This window comes from Lagenorhynchus albirostris, chromosome 8 (genome assembly GCF_949774975.1).
Source record: "Lagenorhynchus albirostris chromosome 8, mLagAlb1.1, whole genome shotgun sequence".
Classification (NCBI taxonomy): domain Eukaryota; kingdom Metazoa; phylum Chordata; class Mammalia; order Artiodactyla; family Delphinidae; genus Lagenorhynchus; species Lagenorhynchus albirostris.
Genome location: NC_083102.1, coordinates 32,405,014 through 32,425,225, shown reverse-complemented (window position 1 = coordinate 32,425,225; position 20,212 = coordinate 32,405,014). Strand labels below are relative to the sequence as shown.

The following is a 20,212-nucleotide window of genomic DNA, read 5'->3' as shown; positions in this document are numbered from 1 at the left end:
TCATTGACTAAAGGAAGCAACTATAAGTCTTTGGGGAAAGATAGCCTGATTTTTATAGTAGAATTTCCTAAATGAGAAGGTATATTTACCTCCAAACAAGGAGAAACCAATGGACACAATGATTTTAGATTAAGAGAAAACCTTTGGTGATATTTTTATACCAAAGACTATTAAAGAGGAATTTATTAAGGCACTAGAAGAAGTACTTTGACATGAAGGAGATCTGTCTTAGAGACCACAATAAAGAACAGAAGTAGGGCTTCCCTGGTGGCGCAGTGGTTGAGGGTCCGCCTGCTGATGCAGGAGACACAGGTTCGTGCCCCGGTCTGGGAAGATCCCACATGCCGCGGAGCGGCTGGGCCCGTGAGCCATGGCCGCTGAGCCTTCGCGTCCGGAGCCCGTGCTCCACAATGGGAGAGGCCACAACAGTGAGAGGCCCGAGTACCGAAAAAAAAAAAAAAAAGAACAGAAATAAATATATAGTTCTTGAACATGAAGTGCTAATAGTGGTTCTTCTGTAGAGAAATTGATGCTCTGAACATATGTGATATCTTCTTTTCTCCTTTTAGATAAATGATTGCAGTGCCAGTCATCTTCTGTTTTCTCCTTCCAATTCACTTTTAGCCTTTTATACCCTTACATTCTACCCTGGGAGATGATTACTATAGACTTTTCCAGTCAGTTGTCTTGTCTTCTGTTTTCTGGTTGGGTTTAGCCAGTGGGAAGAAGCCTGGTAGAGGATTGTAGGACCTAGGGAGAGTGAGTTACCTGGCTGTACCCCTCCGTGAAAGCCACAGTATATCTATATGAATTTCACTCTCTCTATGGTTTTCACTTTCCTGGTTCTGGTAATTCCTTCTTGGCTCTTTCCATCTTGTGGATGGTAATGGTCCTAGGGAGCTGCACTATTCGTTATAATTACTCTATGCCCTTCCCACACTATTGTAAATAGTTCTTTTATTAAACTCTACTCAAAGTATTCTGATTTGGGTGTGGTATCTGCTTCCTGCTAGGACCCTGACTAGTATACATAACAGAATCCAGTGGGTAGTTGGAAGGGAGGAAAGAACCACCAGCCCAGGAGATCTGGACAGTAGCCCTGGCTCTGCCCTTACTTGTGAGAGACTGTAATCTCTTTACCTTTTGACAAATGAGGAATAGTAATATTAACCCTCCCCACTCTGAGGTGGTTTTGCGGTTATGTACATATATACATATTTAAGTTTCCCTGAGTGCTTTTTGAAAAACAAGTTACCACAAACAAAAGGCGTTATTATCATTGTGCTCATGACCAGTTTGGAATGCCAAGTGAGGGGAGTAAAACCTTCTCGGTTGAGGTGATATGAATGGACAGGAAGTGACTGACCTTTAAGCCTTAAATGACAAGGGTTGCCACTTGATTGGGAACCCATGGAAAGCAGCCCCAAGTAAGAAGGAACCTATTTTACAAATTGAGATGGACCGCACTGCAGACTGTAATCTAGTCTTCCTTAGTTTGACTGTGCTTTGCTTCTTTCTCATTCTTGGTATTCAGCCCCTGATACGGATCATAACTTTGAGTACATCCAAGGGTTGCAAGTCAAATGCCTTATGATCCATTTTACAAGATAAGAACCTTGGTTTACCAAGCAATCTGCCGCCTAAAGTCTTAGAGCCTGTCAGTTTGTGGTGGAACAGGGATGGAAATCAGGCATGCCTGTGCCGTACTGCTTTCCAAATTACTTGAGATTGAAATGTCCCCCCTTCTGCCTTTTAATAGTAGACCTATTAATAAAACTTCAGCACACCAGAAGTTTTGGAAAACTCTGGTTTAAAAGGAATTACAACAGAATTACTGTACAGTCTTATCACATACTTTTTCAGGAATTTACATACTAAACATTTTAGATAGTTGGAGTGTAGCCTTCCAGGCCCCTCCTTGGGCACAATTCCAAGTGTAGTAAGTATGTGAACTACAAACCCCGTGAGGAAGAGAACCCAGTGACAGATAAAAGAGAAGATGGACCAGTTCTGAATTTGGGAGGGGCAAATAGGAGCAAATCTATACCTCTGTGGTTCCAAAGGGCTACATAGAGCCTTGTGAAGGGCATACTAGCCACCAGATAGTTGTTTTGTTAATAAAACAGAGTTTGGCCCTTAGTAGATGATAATCTGGAAAAGAAAGAAAGGTTAGGTGCCTTCTTAGTGTTATTTCACTTAGCAATGTTATCTCTAGAACAATTTGTTTATGGATATTATAAGAGAGCTGAAACATTCTGTAGCTACTAATCAAACTTGGTCTAATATTGAAGTTTCTGTTTTAATGTTGCTCATGTCTAGAATTTTGTTCCAAAGCCAAATGTTAAACAGAGTTTGGAGTTGAACTGTGATTGCATAAGTGCTTTTTGTTACTACCACTGAAGAATTCTATGTCTTTGCTGTAAACATCCCTCAGAATGGCAGTGAGGTGCCTTGTCATATTCTTAGGAAGCCTTAGAGTAGTGCTGTCCAATAGAACTTTCTGTGATAATGGAGATGTTCTATAATAAAGCATCTGTTGAGCGTATGTACTGGTGCTACCGAGGAACTGAATTTTTAATTTAAATTTAAATAGCCATACTTAGCTAGTGGCCACCATGTTGGGCAGCAAGGCTTAGAGGTAACTTTAATATTTTTACAAGTGACCAAAAAAGCAAAGTGACCTTTGGGACTTCTTCAAGCTGCATGTTAAACACTGCTTGAGGGCTTAGTCCTATATCCTATATCATCTCCATTTGTATCTCCAGTTACTTTTGTAGTCTATCAAAATAGTAAAGTTATTAAGAAAAGCTTATTCTGAGCTTTGTGTGACTTAAAATTTAAGATGGCAGGGAAATACAGTATTAAGGTGGGGAGGGCAGTGCTATCCTACTAGGGGCCATGTGGAAATGTGTGTGTAGGCTTTGTATTGTCACAGTGACTGGTCAGTGCCACTGGCCTTTAATACCTGGGGGCCAGGGATGTTAACTGTAGTGTTATCCTGCTTAAAATACCCATAGCACCCTCATTGAGAAGTACTGTTGGATCTTTTTGATGGTAAGAGTTGTATCACAATTGAGAAATCCTAGTATCCAAAGGGTTATCTCTTCTCTGAAAAACTCAGATATTTTAAAGACATTCTCTAAAGCTTCTGGCTATGAGGTTTTGTTCTATTCTGCAGCCTATGGTGTTGTGAATCTAGAGCCCTTTTCAGCAGCAACCAATTAATAGAACATTTAAATGTTGATGTTGGAAAACACTGAAGAGGCTATTTGTCATTTGCTTAGTGCAGAAGCAGTGAAACTGGAACCTTATCTAGTGTGCATAAAAATCCACAGGGATGATTGAAAAACTGTTCTGCTGCAAATGAGTGGAAGCAACAGGAGGTCTAATCATTGTCAGCTGAGTCCTCACCCAAACAATATGCGCCTCACTCTGCTTTAAAAGACAAATCAGTCAAACTATTTGTAGTTTTATGTGGGAAAATGCATGTGTTTATAGAATGTATTTCCAAATTTAAAGGCCACCTTCTTCCTGAAAGAACAAAGTAGAAAAGAAAACTACCAATGCTGTCAGTTGAATGGTTTTACTGCTGTTTTCTGTTATGGTCCCTGGATATCAGGTGTCTGTTTTCCTGGAAAGGAACCTTTCGCTTGATAAATGAGCTGGAAAGAGAGGCTTTTATATCTATGTGAGTTACAGAAAGGACTAGTGGTTAGTAAAGGTGATAAAATTGCAGGGATCAGGTAATGATGCTTTCAGAAGCCATCCATGTAGGCAGTTAACAGAGCCTACATGGCTCTGTTAACAGCCTACATGTTTCTGGGCCAAGCTTGGGAAAAGGTATGTCTTATGTAACTGTCATAGTAACCAGAGACCGTTTCTGATACAGTCTAGTGTTACAGTGTTTCTTTTTTTGTAACTGTGGGTGATAGACTGATAATTGCATTAATGTCAATATAGGGGGTATATTGACCACTTTTCCTTTTTTTCCCCCCTCAATGCCATAGTAATGGCAGGACATTTATCTTGTTCTAGCAAAATATAATCTGATGTCTCTATTTTGCTTAAAGGCAAAACATAATAAAAACATATGGAAACCTGAAAAGACATCATGTTTTATAAATATACTTTCTTACACATTGAAGTTTTCCTAAGTAATTTTTGCTGGAGATCAAGCAAGAAAGAATATCTGTTTTGGGGAGGAGATTTCAAGTGTCTAACGCAATATTGCTGTTTTTATGCAGTATTTGGTTATGCTTACAAGCTTGTTAATTACCTTCAGTTGATAGCATAATTTATTTTTAATGCAGCCTATTTCAAATTGATTAGGTACATAGAATTTCTGCTACTTCCCTAAGGACTACAGTGTGTGTGTGTGTGTGTGTGTGTGTGTGTGTGTGTGTGTGTGTGTGTTAAAGGTAGAATCCCTTCAATGAAAAAATTGTGCAAATCAATAATAACAAAATCTTATTTTTCTACAGTGCCAGATGAATTTACTGAATTAGTTTTTTAGAATGTGCTTTTTTTTTTAATGTTTCTTAGGAAGGGGTTCTAAATGGGTTGTCTGTAGGTCATTAATTGCTGCTGTCTTGATTCATGTCACATGGAGGGTGTCTTTGCAGGGTGACTACAATCTTTAGAGACCTCACTTCCATTTTCAGTGGTTTCTACAAATTTAAGGTGGGGACCTCTCAAAATGATACCACCATTATCTATTGTCTACTTTTTAAATTGAGAAAACTGCCTTTTATGGTATCCTGTTTTAAATTCTGTTTAGGTTCCTTGTTTGTTTCTTTTTTTCAAAGTTTCTTTATATTCATGTGGATGAATGTTGAATAGTATGGATAATATGTTTTCGACAGAATAACTTGATCCAGATGGAAAATGATTGCCTTTTGGATATATAGCAATAAAATTGTTAAATTAAGGAGGAAAAAAGCCCAGTGTTCTGAAAATAATTTCTTGGACAGCGATAATCAGAGGTCTAGGGAGATAGCTAAAGGGTTCTTTGACCTTGTTTTTGTATATCCATTTGGCTCAGAATTTTACCATTTTGTCATGTTGCCCATGGTCTCTGGAGAGAAAGGATGAAATATTCAGCTTGTTGAATCTCTTAATTCAGAAATGTGTATGTTGAAAAGAAATGAACAGTCTATAGAAATTTTTTAAAACTCTGGTAAGATAGGCATTTTAATAATTTAGAGTCTTGATGGACTCTTTTTTATGCCTTTTAACATAGAGTCCGTTATGATTTTATAGCAAAGATGGAGAAAATGATTGTGATAATGTAATATATGACAGTTTCTATCATAGTGTTTCAGTGTCTCTAACACATACTAAAGAATTCAATAAATGTTAGTTTTTGTCTCTTTTTTCTTTGAAAATCTTTTCTTTTGTTGAAAATGTAAAGCAAGCATTCCTAGGATAATATTACATAATTTCTACAGTTATATTTTTTGTCACAATTCATACAAATACATTTGCATTTTACCAAAAAAGGAAAAAAGCCTCACTCCTCAGGCATGAACTCCAAATTCAAAAGCTTCATGCCTCCCACATACTTTTCCCCTAATTCTTTGCGTGCATCTAGAGGACTTATGTAACCAAGTTCTTGTTCTCAGGGAGAAAAATGTAGACGTTGTCATTGCACTATCCCCCAAATGACCTAAATAATCTATCACCTTTAAGAAATCTGTCTTTGAATAGGCATTGATTGTAGTTGATGAGTATCTGAAAATAGACTTTTGATTATAGAAATAAAACATTTTTTCTTTTTTATACTTGTATTTTACATTTAGTGTACTTACGTTTTATGTCTGGTGTTAAGAACTCTCTATGAGCCTTTATTTTTATCTTGTAATGCTTTAGAATAGCTTAAAGAGAGTACTTAATTTTAAAAAATGTGTAAGTTATAGTAAACATTTAAAAAGATGACATTTTTCATGGGATATTTTGGATAGAAGAAAACATTTATAATACATTTCTATGAAGACTTGATTCAAGTATAATTAGGAGTATTTTAGGTAAATAGTATGTGGGAACCTAATATATTTTTAATTTCTTTAGATATTTTTAAAACATGGTATGTTTAAGTGTTTTGCTACTGTATAATGTCTGGAGTTCACTGGCCTCTGTATTTTGTTCATTGTTACATCGTCTATCCTCAGTGTATACATATTTTTTAAAGAAACATACACACATTCCTAGAATGTGCATTCTCAATGAAATGCCCAGACATAGGTCTGTTGAATCTAATTTTACTGAAGCAGAAGGTATTTGTTAATGCACTATAATATTGACAAAATAACTTTAAAAAATGTCTCCCATTTTATTTGATCATTATTTACTTATGATTCGTTATGGGGGCAGATTTTTGATGTTAGTAATTCATATTATATAAATATAAAATGTAATATTATTTTAACATTTTACAGAGTGGAAAATCTAAAAGCTGTTGATCCTGAGTCTAGCCTCAGTTTCAATCTATTTCACCCTCAATTATCTCCTGTGGTAATGAGTCATTAATTGTCCCTGTTTTTCCTCTTTGTCTTTTTTTTTTTTTTTTTTGGCGGTACGCGGGCCTCTCACTGTTGTGGCCTCTCCCGTTGCGGAGCACAGGCTCCGGACGCGAAGGCTCAGCGGCCATGGCTCACGGGCCCAGCCGCTCCGCGGCATGTGGGATCTTCCCGGACCGGGGCACGAACCCGTGTCCCCTAGCATCGGCAGGCGAACTCTCAACCACTGCGCCACCAGGGAAGCCCTCTTCTTTGTCTTTACATTGGTTGTTACCATTAACATAAAAACATTTCCAGTTTTCACGATATATGTATCAGATTTTTTTTTTTTTTATGTATCAGATTTTTATGAAACGCCAAGGGACATTTCTGATAGACTCCATGAGATTCAGTTCCTTCTTTGCATATTACACTTCCTGCCTAAGTGCTGATGGGCTGTGGAAATAATGACTAACGTGAAGCACTGTTTTAAGATACAGTGGTGAATTCCCAGACATAAATTTAAAAATAAATTATGCTCATGAAAAGTATGTAGGGCATGTTTCTGCTAAAAAAAAGTCCTGGGAAAAAAATCTGAATTGAATCGAGAAGATGGAGTACCATATAAAGAATGATTCAGTCAAAGGAAAGATATTTGTTTTTTTTTTTTCTTTAGGCATTTAACATATTAGAAAGCTGATGTATGAACAAATACATGGATCATAAATAGAAATGTTTCAGAGATGTTTTATTATTTAAGAAAAAGTCACCAATAATAATTTAATTAATAATAATAAATAATATTAACTCCTGACATTTTGCCATTTAGATGCTCTCACACATGAAATATGGGTAATAGGTTTCTGAGAGGTTCACATATTTCATGTCTGAGAAAACCTGAGGTACATTGTTGCCTAAAGTAGAATCCAAAATTCGATTTTGCTCTAATTCCAAGTAATTTTTCCACCGCATATCTTTTTCATAGTTGATTGATAGCAGAGTCGATGCTATTTATGCTGTTTATAGCAGAGTCCAATAAAATAAGGACCCTGCCTTTTTAAAGGACAGTGTCCATATTTTATTGGAAATAGTGAAGTTTTCAAAGGAGAAAAATTGTTACAAGTCTGTCACCCTCTTATATCTTTTAAAGTTTCAGAATGAACTCGTCCTTTCCTAGTTATTGTCCTTGTGTTTTAGGGATGCTGCCATCAGTTGGTAGCAGTGTAATATAATTATCTATTCTGAATGGTTTGTATATTTACTGAGATTCAAGGAGTTGGTTTCTATTCAAGTGTGTCCACTTATTCATTCAACAAGCATTGCTAGGCATTAGAGTTAATGAAATTTTTATTCTTTATATGCTGTTTTATCAAATTAAAAATTTAAATAAACTTGCATAAATGCCATTTAAAGTTAGTATTTCCCTACAAATTTAAGAACAGAAATATACTTCCTTTTTATCAATCCTTTATCATTCTTCTAGCCATTCTGACCCTAATTGTATGTATAGTTCCTGGTGACAGTATGCAATTTTAATGTATTTCAGGACTAATTGAATATAGTCCCCTGTGCCATATAGTAGGTCCTTGTTGTTTATCTATTTTATGTATAGTCGTGTGTATCTGTTAATCCTAAACTCCTAATTTATCCCTCCCCCCCTTTCCCCTTTGGTAACCATAAGTTTGTTTTCTGTGTCTGTGAGTCTTTTTCTGTTTTGTAAATAAGTTCATTTGTATCATTTTTTTAGATTCCACATATAAGTGATATCATATAATATTTGTCTTTCTCTGACTTACTTCACTTGTCTGATAAACCATAGGTCCACCCATGTTGCTGTAAATGGCATTATTTCATCCTTTTTATGGCTGAGTAATATTCCATTATATCTATATATCTATATATATCTATAGATCTAGGTATATCTATATATATCTATCTAGATCTAGATATCTCTATGTTATCTATCTATATTTATATCTCTCTATCACATCTTCTTTATCCATTCATCTGTTGATGAACATTTAGGTCTTTTGCCTCCTTAGGTAGATTTATTGCTAGGTATTTTATTCTTTTTGTTGCAATGGTAAATGGAATTGTTTCCTTAATTTCTCTTTCTGAGCTTTTGTTGTTTGTGTATAGGAATGCAAGACATTTCTGTGTAGTAATTTTGTATCCTGCAACTTTGCCAAATTCATTGATGAGCTCTAGTAGTTTTCTGATGGCATCTTTAGGGTTTTCTATGTATAGTATCATGTCAGCTGCAAACACTGACAGTTTTACTTCTTCCTTTTCCAATTTGGATTCCGTTCATTTCTTTTTCTGATTGTGGTAGTTAGGACTTCCAATAGTATGTTGAATAAAAGTGGCGAGAATGGTCATCCTTGTCTTGTTCCTGATCTTAGAGGAAATGCTTTCAGCTTTTCACCATTGAGTGTGTTAGCTGTGGGTTTGTCATATATGGCCTTTATTATGTTGAGGTATGTTCCCTCTGTGCTTACTTTCTGGAGAGTTTTTTTTTTTCATCATAAATAGATGTTGAATTTTATCAAAAGTTTTTCTGCATCTATTGAGATGATCATATGGTTTTTATTCTTCAGTTTGTTAATGTGGTGTATCATACTGATTGATTAGTGGATATTGAAAAATCCTTGCATCCCTTGGATAAATCCCACTTCATCATGGTGTATGATCCTTTTAATGTGTTGTTGGATTCGGCTTGGTAGTATTTTGTTGAGGATTTTTGCATCTCTTTTCATCAGTGATATTGGCCTGTAATTTTCTTTTATCTTGTAATAACTATAGTGGAAAAGAATCTGAAAAAGAATATATATATAAAACTGAATCACTTTGCTGTACATCTGAAACTAACACGACATTGTAAATCAACTATACTTCACTTTTTACAAAAGTCTAACTGGACCCTTAGCTGGTAGATTTTTATGGTTTTCAGGCTTTTAGGCTTATTTACATATAAAATGAAAATACCTTTTTTCTTATTTTTCTGGGTTGAATGTTTTCCATAGTAAACTCATTCTACTTTTGCAACAGTGACAAATCACATAAAATAGAAAGTGAAAATCATCAGTAGTTTTACTGCCAAAGTATCCACTGTATGCTTTTTTAAAGTGTCTTAAATTTTATTTTATTTAAAAATTTATTGAAAATTTTAAATTGTGGTAAAATGTACATAATGTAAAATTTACCATCGTAACTAGTTTCTAAGTGTACAGTTCTGTACTGTTAAGTACGTTCAGATTGTTGTGCAACCATTCTTCAGAACTTTTTTCATCTTGCTGAAATGCTGTGCCCATTACAATTCCCCTTTCCCTTCCTCCCAGCCTCAGGCAACCACCCTTCTACTTTCTTCCTCTATGACTTACCGTAAATACTGCATATAAGTGGAATGATACAGTATTTGTCTTTCCATGACTGGCTTATTTCACTTAGATAATGTCCTCAAGATTCATCCATATTGTATCATGTGTCAGAATTTCCTTCCTTTTTCCCACTGTATGCTTTTCAAAAAAAAAAAACCCTCTAAAGTGTTATCATATTATTCCTATTGCTTTGCAATTTATTTTTGAAACCTAACAGTGTATTGCAGATGTCTTCCAGAAGACATCAATATTTATGCACAATTATGAATATATCATTTACATTGCTACCAAGAACGGCATTCCTATTCCACAGATGGGGAAAATGAGAATTGGAGGTGAGTACCTTTCAGTTTACAAGAAGCAATGGAAGGGACAAAATGCAGGTCTGCTTGTTTCTAGAGGCAGACTGCAGTGTGGTTTGTATAGAGTGGGGATGTGATTACTGTAGAAAAATGAAGCAATTTTAAAGACACATTTCTGTGGTAGCTAAAGGATGATTGTGTGCCTTTGTTATGAGGAGGCTCCACAATTTGTATTTTATAGTTGCAGCAGACACAAATATCTGTCTCTAGAAGCATCTTCCAAGTATCATACTACATTAAATTTTCTCTTGAATCACTTGCATCTGTGTTAAGACTGGATATTTCTAAGGAGGCAGCAATTGTCCTAATCAGAAATATATTTTCATTGGCCTTTCAAAAAGCCAGAGATAAAAGAGCAGAGAAGAAATTATCTGCTTCTTATCTGAAGGATAATGAAAAGTGAAAATTGCTGAAACTCTCAGTGAGCTACATCAGATATAATTAGTGTAGCTCGTTACAAGCATTTTAGAGCTAGAAAAGACCACAGAAATAATCTAAACCTACGTCTTAATTTCATGAAAATGAGGTACTGTTGTGAAATGGCTACCTGAAGTAGTTGACTATGCATTTAGGCTTGAAATCTAAGTTTCTTGTTTCTCAAGAGTTCTCTTTCAGCTACTGTTGGTGAATGGGGTTAGATTTTCTCATACTAAACTAGCTGTTACTTGTGTTTTATACTATGAGTGTACTTTGTATAAAGTTTCCTGGCTTATGGTATAATTGAGGAGATTTGGAGGTCTTAATGATTTCCATTTTTATAGAATTTTTGAGGGCTATAGATGTATGTGGGTTGGAAACGTTTTTGTTACACTGTTAAAGTAGTTGATTTCTCACAAGTTGATTCAGCATTTACTACTAACTCTAACATGATAGGGAGTGAACAGGTAGTGTGGGCTATCAAGACTTAGGTGTTGCTCATAATATCATTAAAAAAGAAGGGAATTGGGGTACAAGTTTTCTTAAATTTCCAGCCCTGATCCGTCAAGCAGTTGTTGATGGAATCCATTACCTTTGCGAGCTTTGTTAATGGCAGAGACCTAATTGAAAATCAGTTCTTTCAGAGAAAGGTCAAATCAGCTAAAGATGATAGAACAGGCCTGGCAGGCTGTAGTCTGAGGGCCACCTGTTTCTGCAAGCTAACAGTGTTTTTTTTTAAAAAATATTTTAAGTAGTTTAAAAAAATCAAAAGAAGAAAAATACTTCATGATACATGAAAATGATGAGAAATCCAGTTTCACAGTCTAAAAATAAAGTTTTATTGGAATATAGCTACATATACTCATTTGTTTATGTGTTGTTTATGGTTACTTTTGCACTATAATGGCAGAATTGAGTAGTTGTGAGAGAGACTGGATGGTCCCACAGAATCTAAAATATTTACTGTTTAGTCCTTTGTAGAAAGAGTGCCGGCCCCTGTACACGTCAGTATTATTTTATGTTTTGGAGTACCATGGAAATTTGTGGCTTTCTTTGCTTACCAAAAACTCTAGCTGAATGCTACTACATTTCTTGAAGGATTCTCCACTGTTCTTTTGCCTCAGGGACAACCCACAGTAGTCCATTCATGACTGTTTTTCATGACTTCCTTTGCTTATTTTCCCGTGGTTCCTTTTGCCAGCCAGGTGAACAGACCAAAACCACACAGGAAGGTCTGTGGTTTTTCTAAAGAAGCTTTCTACAGAAGGATATGTTTGGCTTGGGTACCTCTCTGTTGTAGAAACCTGGATTTTGCTTGTGATCTTTCCACTAGAACTTTGATTCAAATATATATAAAATAACCCTCACTTTCAAAGTGTAAAATTAACAAACATTTATTGTTAGATTCATATTTGTGGGCAGAAAATCTTAATCTTTCATGTTTTTACCAGACATTTTAATAATGTTAGTTATGTTTTTCATGACTCTTAATTTTACATCAAGGTTAGTTGATGGTTATTCTTTTTCATTGGTTAGCCTTAAACATTTAAGCCAATGTCTCATTTTACAGTAATCTTTTTTAAAAAAATTTATTTATTTTATTTATTTATTTTTGGCTGTGTTGGGTCTTCATTGCTGTCCACAGGCTTTCTCTAGTTGCAGCGAGCGGAGGCTACTCTTTGTTGCAGTGCCCGGGCTTCTCATTGCGGTGGCTTCTCTTGTTGTGGAGCATGGGCTCTAGGCGTGCGGGCTTCAGTAGTTGCAGCACGCAGGCTCAGTAGTTGTGGCTCCCGGGCTCTAGAGCACAGGCTCAGTAGTTGTGGTGCACGGGCTTAGTTGCTTCGCAGTATGTGGGATCTTCCTGGACCAGGGATCGAACACGTGTCCCCTGCAATGGCAGGCAGATTTTTAACCACTGTGCCACCAGGGAAGCCCTACAGTAATCTTTTGATAGAATAAAAACATCAGTGGTATTCCACCTCTTATAAAAGTTATTTCCCCCCTCTCTCCATCTGTGTTTACTTGATGTCAGTTCTCTTGGGGCTCGTGTAAGAAACGAGTGGCCCTGCTACTTTATAAGAGGTCTGCGTTTTACAGCTACTGAGAGCTTTGGATTCTGCCACCGTTCTTTTCCAGCATAGCAAACAGGTGTTGTCTATCTAGAAATAACCTGAAGGTTTGGAGTTGGGTAAAGCAGATCTTCTCTCAGGTTTCAGCTTGCCTTTGGTCATAATTGTGCTTTTGTGCTTGGTGAGGATGGTTCTTAATTTTGTCTTGGAGAATGTATAGCACTGGTCTGGGCCATGGTATTGAGTTGAACAGTCCCCGTCTTACTGCATAGGGCTGTTTTGTTATCTGGTTGGTGCTTGATGCTTCTCTGTCTTAGCTTACTTAAACGTTTCGAGGTATGGAGAGCTCACTCATGGGAGGAGATGGGCCCATGCTGTTAGAATCTTCTTCAGTCAGAGAACTCATTTTGCAGTGGAGTCTTCTCACATTATGGAATAGGCCATGTGGTAATCGTGCAGCTCAGTAAGCAAAACCAGTGAAGGATGACAGAACATGAAAAGGAAATACTGAGGTGGATGCAGGCTGGAGTGGGTGGTGAGAAGCATGGGTGAGCATCAACTTGTTAGGTAACCTTTGTTCTGACTTAGAGTAAAAGGAAGTTTGGATGAAGCATACCGTTAAGGCATTTTGACATAACTGACTTGTTGGTGAGGAGGGTGAGAATAGAGACTGGAGGGAAAACCCCATATTATCATTTCTGGAGTAACAGGGTAAGCATTTTTAATCCAGTCCTGAGCTTGGGGTTTTAAAATGTGCAATAAAGTGAATTATTGTATGGGTTGGAAATACAATGTAAGATACTATGGTAAAATTATGGTAGGGCTTCCCTGGTGGTGCAGTGGTTGAGGGTCCGCCTGCCGATGCAGGGGACACGGGTTCGCGCCCCGGTCCGGGAAGATCCCACATGCCATGGAGCGGCTGGGCCCGTGAGCCATGGCCGCTGAGCCTGCGCGTCCGGAGCCTGTGCTCCGCAACGGCAGAGGCCACAACAGTGAGAGGCCCGCGTACCGTGAAAAACACACAAAACAACAACAGCAACAACAAAAATTATGGTAAATGGTTTTATGGTACATTCTCCTTTTCTGAGGGGGGTAAAGGGCTATGGACTCCCACACCAAGAACTACTCCAGATAGGAAAGCCATGGCGGACAAAGAGAGGAGATGTGTGTCTCAGTCTGAGCTGTCATCTCCAGAAAACTTGGCGCTCCCTGTCCCGGCTGTCTCAGTCATGTTTTGGAAGGAGGGGTCACCTTCAGAAACTTTATTGCTGGCACCCAGGCCTTGTTGTCCTAAGAGGTATGACTCACCAGGGCATGAACTCTCCAGTAGGCTTGGCCTCCAACAGTTATTTCTGTTGTGTTTCATGAATGTTTGTATTTGTCTGTTCACCCCTAGGCTGAGTTACTGGGGCCTGTTTAGGGAGGAACAGTGCCTGAACAGTTGGAAGAGTCAGCCATTCAGCGTGAATGCACTGGATTTGGACAATACCTGCTGGCTCCCTGGCTTCCCACCCTTGAGGTGGAGCTGTTCCCAAAGCCCTGTCAGCATGGAGGAGGGGATGCTGTGGGCTGGAGTAGGAGGAAGAGCTCCCTGGCGGGAGTTACTTGAGTTTTCTCATCCAGCTGTAATTGGTTTAAAGTAGAATCCTGTATCATTGGATTTGAACTGGATTTTAGGGGTCATCCAGTTCAACCTCCTCATTTTGCCCATTGGGAATAGACACCTGTGAGGGTTCCAGGACTTATCCCAGACCAGAGAGATAATGAGTGGCAGTGTAGAGGCTAGACCCCAGGCCTGCTGATTCAGTAACTATGCTTCTTCCGGCTTGGACTGTGAAGGGGTAAATTGTAGCATGAATCTGGGATACGATTTGGGGGTACAGCATGGGCTGCTCCTGAGTCAGTAAGTTACACTTAGGACAGTGGTCCCTGGGCTGTAGGCTGGAACAGGTGACCTGCAAAGGACCTCTGACTCCCATGACTTGTAAGTACATTTTGGAGAGTGCTGTGATGTGATTGTTTCCATGTCCGAGGAGTGCGTCTAGGCATACTAGCGAGTCTCCTTTGCCAGGGGTGAGATGAGGCAAGAGAAGATTCCTGGGGAGGAAGGCAGGGGCGTCTAGTCGAAGGTGCTGTCCTCCTGAGTGAGCTTTGAAGGTGCAGTCAGAGGAACCTGCTCAGACTCTTTAGAGGCCAGACAAGTAGTATCTACTGTGACATTTGGAAACTGAAAAGTAGAGAGGGAGGGACATAGTGGTTGCTAGGAGTGTGCAGGTAGTACATAGTACAGGTCCTTTTATGGTTATAGCTTTCTGCACTTGAGTACTTATTTCTGCCTAACTGGCTAATGCAGCTCTCATTTTAAGCTATCACAATGACTGTACGCCTTATCCCTTTCATTCTGGTTGTCTGTTTAATTTTTCTGCATGTTGGAATTGAAGATGGACTATAAAAAGATAATTTTTATAAATTCTGAATTTTTATTAATACATGGTTTATTAGAATATCTGGCAAACTGCAGGGTTGGAAAGGATGAACCTAGTTTTTGGAAACAGTTTTTCTTGTTCTGCTTCCATTTATTGATCACCTACTCTATGGAGGTAGTGTGTGTAGTCGTTAAGCACAAGGACTCTGAACGACGCTACTTGGGTTAAAACCTGGCTCTGTTATGTATAGTGTGTGACCTCAGTTAAGTTACATACCCTCCATGCCTCAGTTTCCTCACTTATAAAATGAAGATAATACCTCACAGGGTTGTTGTGAGGGTTAAGTACGTTATTAATATATGAGTTAGAACAGTGCCTGGTCCACATTAAGTGCTGTTTACATATTAGCTGTTATCACATCCCAGGCATTGATCTAGGCCCTTTGTCACTTAACTTATGAGGCAATTGAAGTCAAGAGAGATTTAAAAACTTGCTTAAGATCATCCAGCTAAGCAGTGGCTAAGCTGTGGCTTAAACCTTCTCTGTCTGACACAGGGCCTGGCTCTCAACCACTCTGCTGGCTTTCTGAGGTGTGGCAAATCACTTAACTGTATTGTAGGTTTTATAGCTATCTATCCATCTATCCATCTATCTTCTACTTTCTAATTTGGATTTTTCATTATGTTCTCATTTTGTTAATAAAATGCATTTCCTTAAAATATCTGTGACCTAAGAGTTATAAATAAAATATAAAAGATAAAAATAAAACAGTTGCTCTTACAATAATGCTGCTCAAATAATTAAAGAACTTTAAAAATCCATGCTAACAGTACTAAATTGTGAAAGGCTTAAAACGTCATTTCATGTGACATCTGATGATGGCTCAGTGTTGTCACACACATTTAAGTTGCGTGGAAATTAAGACTGTTATTATTAGGCATTTTAAACATACCATTTTAAAACAATCATGGCATTAATGTTTTAACCATTTGCACATTTTAATTACCAGGTAGAAAGTATATCAAATTTTTATAGCTCATGGAAGGCTCCCCAGCCAGTACCCTAGATTGAGACAAAGAGAATTAAAGCTCCAGAAGTGAGACAAGGCTGCTTAGCAACAATGACAGGTGAGGTTGATGGGAATTAACAGCTTTTGACTGTTAGCAGAATGGCAGTGTAATGGGATCTGCTTATGGTAATGAAGCCTTGACTAGATGGCTGAATGTAATGATGCTTCCTCATTTATTTCATAAAATTATCGATGATATTGAGCCCAGAATGTTTAGATTTCTGTACTATTTATACTTTTGATATTATATTGAAAATTAGAATCATATTGTATAGTATTGTCAACTTTGTAAATTATCTCATGGAGAAATGTATTCAATGGAAAGGAAAGTAGCAAAGTAAAAGCAAAACAAAACATCCTGCTACTCCAGTAAAACCACTCAAAACACCAATGCCTTATCTTTCTCAAAGTAGCTGCAGTTTAAGGGAGCATTAATATGTCTCTAAATTGGAAATTGTCCAACTGTTCAGGTTGCTGGAAAAAAAGAAAGCCGATAAAAAATTAAAAAATTTATTTATATCTTGTCTTTGGGCAAGGTCTAAAGAATTGTTGTATCAAGATGGAGTAACCATTCTTAAGGTTTCTTTAGCCAGGACACACTCAAGATCAAAACAATTGACAATGAAGGAAAAGATGGCTCAATGCATGTGACAATGTGACATTAAAGATTACATCAGATGCAGTCTGTCTCAGGAATGACCATATGTCCTTTCCATCTGATGTCTGTTTCAGGACTCAGACAAATGAGTTAAAGGTTTTAGATATGCTTTAAAGGATAGTTCTTTCATCACCTGTATTAGGTTTATTTACAAATCAAATGTTTCAAATTGATCACATGTGCATACTATCAAAGGAATGAACATAATGACGATATTTTTCCTAAAAATTTGGATGCTGATTCATTTCAGGTTATGTGGGTTTGTAACCCTGAGTACTAGGATGAAGTATAGATATCTTGTTTTTTTTTTTTTTTTTTGTGTGGTACGCGGGCCTCTCACTGTTGTGGCCTCTCCCGGCTCCGGACGCGCAGCCTCAGCGGCCATGGCTCACGGGCCCAGCCGCTCCGTGGCATGTGGGATCTTCCCAGACTGGGGCATGAACCCGTGTCCCCTGCATCGGCAGGCAGACTCTCAACCACTGCGCCACCAGGGAAGCCGTCTTGTGTTCTTTTCACTTAAAGAAAGAAGAGAATTTATTTTTTCCCTAGTTTTAAACTAATACTACAGGAATGAAATGGGAAGAAATAATAGTTCTTTTCTAAGAAAGACTTTTCTAAGGATGGCTTTAAAAGAACAGGCAAAGGAGAGCAGAGCCATGACCGTTGTTGCAGCTTGAATCGAGATAAGCAGAAGTGTGTGTGCTCAATGTCACATGGCAGGAGGCTTTCCCCAGAGTGGTTTGCCTGTCCAGGGAGCTGTTTCATTTTGTGTCTGATAGGGTTTTACTTTGGAAAATACCCGGTTCCCTGCCTGTTGCTTCATTATGGATTATACAGGTAAAATTAAATTTAAAATATTTTCCAGCCATGTAGAATTACTTAAAATATACTGTTTTGAATTAGTATTTTAAAAAGTACATTGGTTATGTTTGTAAATAGTGTGTTTTAAAAATTATGCATGAATTTATTCCTGAGTATGTATGAATTTGTTGTATACAAATTGTGATTAATTTAGGATAAATACTTAAGGGAATTTCTCAGACATACCCTTGTTGTTTCTTCTATTTCAGTTTGGGTCCTACTCAAACAGACTTAAAATAAACTGCAACCCATATTTAATCCACATTTCTACCCTCTGGGCCAGAATGTTTAGAATACAAATATCTGAGTTCAGATTATGCCACAGAGAGAATAAAATATATATACAGTCTACAGAGATTGTAAAACGTTTTTGCCATTGTGTTGATTTTCTTGTGCATGTGTGTGGCCTGATCTTTTAGATGCGGTTGACGTAGTGAAGTGAATTGGAGAATTTCAGTTTTTATCCTAAATTTTCTGAGTGTAACTGACCTCTTCCTTTTTTAAACTGCTTAGTCTTGTTCTCAGTTTCTAGTTTCACTGAGTGGTAAGTTGGTACAAGAATAAAGTTAAGGTGAAGTTAACAAAGGGCAGTGTTTCTTGATGATTAAGTGGGGGCTTTCTTTAGATTGGACGGGGTGAAGGTGGGGTTGGGAGGTAAGGTGGTGGTAAGGAGATATGGACGTGGATCTTTGCCCAAAACTTGTGCAGGTAATTCAAAATTATACTACCGTACACTCGAACTTTTGGGTAACAGTGACACTGTTTTCTGACAGATTCATCTTAAACTAAACAACAAAGAAGATTTTTCCACCAGGGCAGGGACCTACTTTCCATACCCCGAATAATGACAAAATCCCAGTGTGTGTTTAAATTAGGCATTATTTACATGTTCTTTGTAAATGATCCCTTTTGATCTATGGATGGATCTTTGGCAAGATAGCTAATTATGGTGAGAAAATTAATTTTTTTGTGAAGTTGTTAATAAAATGCCATTTTTAGGCACTAGCTATGTAAAGGACTTTTGTGGTAAATGTGTTTTGAAGCTAAAACATTTAAAAGTAATTAATTATCCCAAATACCCAAATATGTTTTTTTTGTAAATCCTTATTTCCTATTTTAGAGTTCCTTTAAATCAAATAGCATAGTAGTATCTCTTTCTCTCCTTCTCTCTCGCTCTCTCTGGATTTTGAATTTCTTTTCCTTATAACATTAGTGTACCAGAATTTCATTCCAGGGCTCTGAAATAGAATATAATTACCTGTTAGAAGGCTCACTGTATGTGTGATACTATGTTGAAGCAGAAAGGGCTACATTTTATAGACATATACAAAGAAATCAAATTTCTATAATCCTACCAGGGAGCTTTACTATGAGTTTGTTTTTAATTATATATTTGTACCTTTTTTCCAAAGAACAGAATCATTGATTTTTTTTTCATTTTTCTATATTTTATGTATTGCCATTAAAACACTTCTTTGTTGTTTTTAAAGTAATACTTTATAAATGCATAGGTGGTATTTTAAAATACACACAACTTTAACATGCTAAATACACATCAAGAGGAATAGTAAGAAAATAAAGCTTTAATGTGAACAAAGGATACAGCTCCAGAGAAATTCCAGATATGACACTTTTAAAATTAGGTCTTGTATGTACTCTGAAGAGAATATGTGGTTTAAGTTCTTACCAAACTAATAGAGATAACATTTATTAAGCTAGTTGTCTGATGTGGTAGGAAGCTATTTTGAGTATTGTCTTCTGTGGTGATTTTTATAAACATTTACATATTTGCAAGTATAGGTATATTTAGTCTGTTAAACTTTGAAGAAAAGAACACACATATTTTCAGTTCACGGAAGAGTGAATTCTTTTGCATGAGAAAAGAGAATTTATTTCAGTTCAGCACAACCACTTTTGTACTAATGACAGCATCATAGCACTAAAGGGGATATCTTCCAGTAGAAAACTGAGTCTTGAATATTCAAGAATAGATGTATTTTATTTTGTTTTTCTGGAAAGCTTTCCCCCATGTGGTTTCCATGTTACCCATGTAGTTTCCTCTCGGTTTTTTCAGGTCTTTGTTGAAATGTCATCCTTTTAGGGTGACATTATCTGACAGTTTTACCTAAAATAACCCTCCCATTCAATCACTCCTCGTTAATTCCTCTTATTTTTCTTTATAACACGTACAACCACTTGATATTTTACGTATTTATTTGTCCATCTCACCCTCTAGAACATAAGCTCCAAAGAGGAGAGAGTTTGTTCATGGCTGTATCCCTAGAGTGCAGAACAGTAGGCTTTCAGGAAATAGTTGTTGAGTCAATTTATGAATGGGGTTTCTTCTAAAAATTACTATTGACTTACTTTAAGATTGTCACTATTATCTTTCTTTATCAGCAACATTCTAATTTAACAATAATTATTTTGACCGCTAAATTATTTTGAATATTGATCTCTTCTTTCTTTGCTAATTTTA

General features: G+C 37.1%; 1 protein-coding gene across 6 annotated transcripts in view; it reads left to right on the top strand.

Annotated features, from left to right (window-relative positions):
- Positions 1-20,212, top strand: part of ST7 (suppression of tumorigenicity 7) — a 254,701-nt gene that overhangs the window by 28,238 nt on the left and 206,251 nt on the right. The window contains exon 1 of one of the 6 annotated variants that reach the window (XM_060156806.1): positions 17,601-17,709. The exons of the other annotated variants lie outside the window; for them this stretch is intronic. Within the exon in view, the coding sequence (XP_060012789.1) occupies positions 17,697-17,709 (13 nt within the window). The 5' untranslated portion in view covers positions 17,601-17,696. Of the gene's footprint in view, positions 1-17,600; positions 17,710-20,212 lie in introns of those variants that run through there. 6 annotated transcript variants of the gene reach the window in all.